The 6012-nt window shown below is 42.9% G+C and overlaps 1 protein-coding gene across 1 annotated transcript in view; it reads left to right on the forward strand.

The window, feature by feature from the left end:
* T265_04094 (hypothetical protein) overlaps nt 1-3301 on the forward strand; it is a gene marked incomplete at both ends in the record, with an annotated part of 6865 nt that extends 3564 nt beyond the window's left edge. Inside the window, one exon of the mRNA XM_009168740.1 lies at nt 3144-3301. Coding sequence (XP_009167004.1) covers nt 3144-3301 — 158 coding nt within the window. The remainder of the gene's footprint in view (nt 1-3143) is intronic.
* Between the last annotated feature and the right edge of the window lie 2711 nt (nt 3302-6012).

The following is a 6012-nucleotide window of genomic DNA, read 5'->3' on the forward strand; positions in this document are numbered from 1 at the left end:
CGGAATCCCGCTTGCTGCTCTCGGGTCAGTATCTCACGAGCCACCGTAAGGCGACGAATCACAATTGACGCCAACAGTCTCGTTATAACCGGGGTCAAGCTGATCCCCCTGTGGTTACCACACTCACTACGCGCCCCTTTTTTGAAAATGGGCACTATCACCGATTCTCCCCAGTTGTCTGGGACAGACTCTTTTTCCCAAATGCAAGCAAACAAGTCGGACAGGCGGTGACTGAGGATTTCACCTCCGTCTTTGAACAGTGCAGGTGGGAGGTCATCCGGACCGGGAGCTCGGTGGCGCTTGAGAGAACATATGCAGTCGTAAACCTCTGAGGCCGTAGGTGGTTCCACGTTCACCGTCCAGGGTTCTAATTCACCTGTGGGCTGCAGATGAGTGCTGGCTGGTGGCCAAGACATTTGTTGCTCAAAGTATTCAGCCCACCGGTCAAGGCGTTCCTCCTTATTCGAGATGGTCGTTCCATTCTGATGCTTGATGCTTTCACTCACAGGTGGTTTCCGGGGACCGGTCGCACGGATTAACTGAAATAATCTCCGGGCATTACCGGCTTTCTGGGCCTCTTCCATTTCTTTGACTTTCTGTGTCCACCATAATTCACGGTCGGATCGCAAGCTCTCTTTCAATTGACGTCTGAGGGCTCTTCGCATCGGGTTATGTAGCGCGCATTGTTGAAATTATAAATGTACCGTCTGCTTTCCTTCTGAATGGCCTAAATGTGATTAACTTAAAATTCGTTGACAAAAGGGTTTACTAGAGAAGTACCAGATGTCCCCACTGCTACTTATTCCTGGTAGTGTACTTTCTTTTCCGGCAATTTAGAACATGTTTGTTGTGTATATTTCTACTCGTATCGTTTGATTTCTTACAAATTTGCTGAGTAAGTTGCTTAAAACCAGAGGGCGATCATGCCCAGTCTTCAGAGGGACGTTCTATCATTGTTCTCTGGGCTAACTGTTTCTGACTTGATGGGAATAAAGGTTCTGTAATTCTGAAATGATCATATATCTGTTTTCTGTTCCAAAGAGATGCCAGAAGCAAGTAAGTTGTCATACAAGACAAGTTGGTGATTCATACATGCCTCTGGATTCATCGATCTGCCAGTAGATCCACTCTGATGACCAATAAGATTTGACACAGACTTTTATGTCGTTTGTTTATATATGCGAAGGTTTTAGCACGTTCCTATTCCATCTGAATGGTTCAATCAATCAGTCACCCAAAGAATGATGAATAACACAGTAAGATGCATTACTCTTAATGGCTAGCAGCAAGACAGAGAACAAATACATGACACCTGACAAAGTGAACAAAACACATGCACTAACTTACCATAAACTGGGGAGAATCACAGTACATTCGTGCTCAACTATAGCCCACAGCAGAACTTTTCCATTATATATCCCTGATTTTTCATTCTGTCGTGTATCAGGCAGCATAATTCAGGATGGCCCACCAGATGAATATGGTTTTTATTTTGACAAGGGAGGGGCGCACTAAAATGTACTGCTTACCGTTGCTAAACGGCACAGGCTGTGAGGGTGTAGATGTTCTGATTGCATGTGTGTGTGACGACCAAAGGAAACAGTGGAATACGTGGAGGGTGTGCAGTAGACCGAATCTTCTGTTCACTTGTTGTTCCCTTAATCACGTGTCCGTCACTTACCTACATTTGTTCAGAAATTAGCAAGAGTACAGTGTTGTAAGATATTTTATGGAATTATTACGTAGCCTTGCACGATTCGCTGGCTAGCAAGCAACGTTCCTGGGGGTACATTCTCACACAGTCAAGTTACACAATCAAGCAAGATGGAGAGTAATTAAACCCGTATCAGTGTAAGGACCAACCTCAGAGCAACAACCAAGATTACATTGGCACATTTCGGAGAACTCTGATGATCTGTCGCTCTTTTTTCTGTCAAGAAAATAGTTTCCGTTATTAGGAATTGCCAGCATTTCTTCTCATGACACCTCTATGTTTTCTGTGAGTAAGCTGAGGGCAAGCGTTCCACTTCTCCAGTGGGATTGGAAAGTATTTCTCGTGTCCTCTTCGAACTGAAGAATGCTCTATGTGGCGACTATTCAGCGAAAATGCCAGACGGTGTGATTTATATTCTGGGGCTCATGACGATACTGAATGGCGAAACTCACATGCCGGTTTGTGGTACTCATTAAACGTAATCAGCCACAGTCATTCTGATTTGTGTTTATTCAACTTGTTTAACTTGAGCAAGTCCCAACCACCCAGGTAAAATAAGGGGTGCCACTAACAGCCGAGGAAGAACTGTAGCTCTAATCCGTTTTCAAAAAAGCTTTCAATTCGGCTTCATCCGGATCTAACTGCCCCTAACTACGGGCAGCCCTAATTTGTAAGAATAAAACAATGTACAACAGTCGTTCGTTCACTTTGGTACTTGCATAGTTCTACGAAGAAAGACGGTAAAGGAATCAGTAGTCAATTAGAAAGGCGTAACTTGGGTGATCGCTGGCCGACTGAGGTGTAGAGAATGCAGTATGAATTCAGTGGACACCTGAGCAGTAAAATTTGAATTGAACTATCATTGATCCATCTGAGAGCACCTGGTAGTCTTAGGTAAATGTAACCCGATGCCCCTTTCATTATATTCTTCCATCCACGTCTCATTGAAATGAGGATGTGTTCTCGTAATTTCAACAAACAGTTGGAGTACACACAGCGGCTGGTTTCGTAATTTTACTTCTAGTCCTTTGGTTAAAACCTGGCGTATGTGGGGTGTAAAAGATACTCAATCATCACTTGACGCACTTTTGTCGGCGAAACTTTCCAGTAATAATTCCGAGTAGTGTTAACCCGAATCTAGGTAGCCTACTGCTGATGGAGTGATCTGAACTGATGCAAAATATGTATTAGGGATTTGGTCTAGCAAGGAGCAAGTGATGGAAAGAGTAAACAGACAGTGTAAACTCTTAAGAAAAAAACTGACAGAAGCATCCAGCCTTCCTACTCTAATGGTGGATAAGTATAACGTGAACTCCATCTACCGAATATATCAAGTTCTCACTGACCTCCAAATTTGTTGTTGTTTATCTTCAACAAAATACTACCTTATGCTAATTACGCCTGGATGTACGGACCTCTCATCTTATAGAACATGTTCTACAAATCCGTTTCTGTATGGTTCAACTGATTCCGAAGTACATTTTCTTGGTTGTTGATCAGGTGGCTGTTGATCTGTGCACCGAGCTTGGCAATCGGTTTGCAAAAGTTTCGTCACCATACGAGGAGACGTCATCAGTGCGCAGTTAAGTGGGTACTACTTCCTTGCCTGCGTGCGTTTATACAGCAGTCGAAGGCTAACTGTTATCTTCTGAAGAAACGAATTTGGAAATGAACGCGTATTTATGGAAGCATGGTACTTCACCAAAGAGGCCATCAACAAAAATATCGAAATTGGTCCCATTTACCAGCCACTAAGGGCGAAAGAACTCCAGAACCACCGAGCTTAGAGCTGCAAAATCAACAAGACAAGGAAATCATAAGAGAAGAGAAAAACATCATTCAAACGGACACATCAATTAGATTGGAGGAAGCGACCAATCAAAGCACCAAATCAACCGACGGACGAAGGGACACTGACCGCCACGGTGGAGGAAATAGGGCGGCACAAGCAACCAATCAAACTCAAGAACGTCACACCACAACGCGATACAAACTGAGGCCGGAGAGAGCAAACTACTAAAAATAGAAGACGTGAGGATAAACAATCAACACGAGGGAACGCAGACCACAACGCAACAAAGTTCACAAACGGACCAATCGACTCATCAAGTTTGTTACACTTTAAGTAGCCAATCACGTCAGAAGATAACAGATAGCCTTCGACTGCTGTATAAACGCACGCAGGCAAGGAAGTAGTACCCACTTAACTGCGGACTAATGAAGTCTCCTCGCATGGTGACGAAACGTTTGCAAGCCAATTGCCAAGCTCGGTGAACAGATCAACAGCCACCTGATCAACAACCAATGAACTCACCTGAGCTACCAATAATTAAACAGATTACCGAAGTACATTTTCTTCGAGTTGTTAGCATTACCTCCAACCCAATGTAGCTTTCAAAAGGTGACTTCTTTATGTTCCCCAATCTGTGTTGCTGCCATTATTCCTGCATCATAAAACCATCTCTTATGATGTTTGTGCACGGGTGGTGTGAGTTATAGTGACAATCACACGGGATTCATCCAAAAGATTGCTAGACGTTTTGTTAAAGCAGGGTGTCTTGATTTTTTCCGATGGGAGAAGTTGTCAAATATTGCCATCTTGGAAGATATATTCAAGTAACAAAAAAACTTGAATCACAAAACAATATGTATTTGTGTACTGCAATATTCAAAACAATAGGGGTCTTCCAGAAACTTTTGAAAATCACATCATGCTTTATGTAATTCATTGTTCGAAGCTCATCATTTACAAACCAAGTTCCTTCAGCAAAAGAATTTGTTCACAAATTCCAGACTGAGGCACTGGCTAAACTGGATTAACTTTTGACTAAACAAACGAATTTCTTTGGCAGAATAGTGCAAAATGCAGGTTTTTCCGTGAAATTGCCTTGATGTTTGTCGCTCACCTACAGGACCAGCAGCAATGAGTACGTCTTTTTTCTTTACTAGTGACAATCTGAAAGTAGCTTCATCTGTAACAGGATTATCGTCAAGAAGGCTGTGGGTCCGATTTCGATCCCGAAACCGAGTCCTTGCCCTCGCAAAGTAATCACAGGTGTCACTTTCGATTTTGTCTCCAACCCCCTCTCTATAATCGAAGCTTACTGAAACTTGGTGACATCAATTCATTTTATTTATAACTACTTTCAGTATTTAGTTATATTCCATTGTATCTGCACCATAAAAGCTATTTAAAAGGCATCCCAACGAAGGAAAACTTAGTTCTTTATGAAATTCACCAACCGTAAAGAAATAGGAAAAATGCAGCGATGTCAAGGAGTAATGGCCGATAATGGCCGAATAACAAATAAGGACGCGCCCAATCGAGATTTTCTAGCATGTAGGTCAGTAAGGTGAAGGTTCAAACTCATCCACTTCTTTTAAGGCATACGTTTGTATTCACTTACAGCAAAGAACAACCACCCGAGGTTGCAGTCATCTCGATTAAATGCTGCTTGTTCGAAGAAAACGTGAGGCAGAAATCTGTCCACGTCTGACAAAACAGCAGAAAAACGTACGCGATCCTCTCCCGGAGGTGTGCTATCTAGATTATTTTATCTGGGGACTCTGTTTCAGCAGCAAGCAAAGTCCAGTCTCCGTCACTTCGAAGCTGAGCAATTGTCTACTTGAAGGCCTTTGTAATATCACGAAGAGAGTAGATTTATTCAACTCTACTTTGAATGTGAAGTCACCACAGGTTTCAAACAGATGCTATGGTGAATACCTTGAGTTGTTTCAGCTTATCTCGTTAGTATTATTCCTAAAAGCTACACCGTCATACTATCAGCATTTTGAGCATCACATCCGTATATTAACCTGATCCCAGCATCCTCTGCGATGGGTAAGTTGTGCCTACTTCCCGTTTTTCAGTAGCTCATCCGAATTCGAAATTTATAGATTCCGAACGGTCGGGTGCATAAGGACCAGGTTCCGAATGATTGAAGCGTATTAAAAAGGTTTACACTTCCACAAGATTCCATAAAATTTCTGGACACTAAGAGGTGTACAAAAATCTTACATTATGCCACAAGCGGCTGACTTCAAATACCAGTAGATTCATATATCATTTGCACAGGACATAAAATGATCATGTCCGGGGTTGGCATGATTCTTGCCGACTTGCGAGGGCCTGAAGGAAACGGGCTGTCACGCCATGGTGCGCGCACGCTTGACAGTTCGTGTCCCTTCAGGCGCTCGCAAGTCAGCGAGAAGCATGACAATCCACTACCTTCGAAGAACTGCCATAGCTCAACAGTATCGATCTGAGCTAGCCCAACAACTCTCCACAGTAAAACAAT

This window comes from Opisthorchis viverrini (genome assembly GCF_000715545.1).
Source record: "Opisthorchis viverrini unplaced genomic scaffold opera_v5_64, whole genome shotgun sequence".
NCBI lineage: Eukaryota > Metazoa > Platyhelminthes > Trematoda > Opisthorchiida > Opisthorchiidae > Opisthorchis > Opisthorchis viverrini.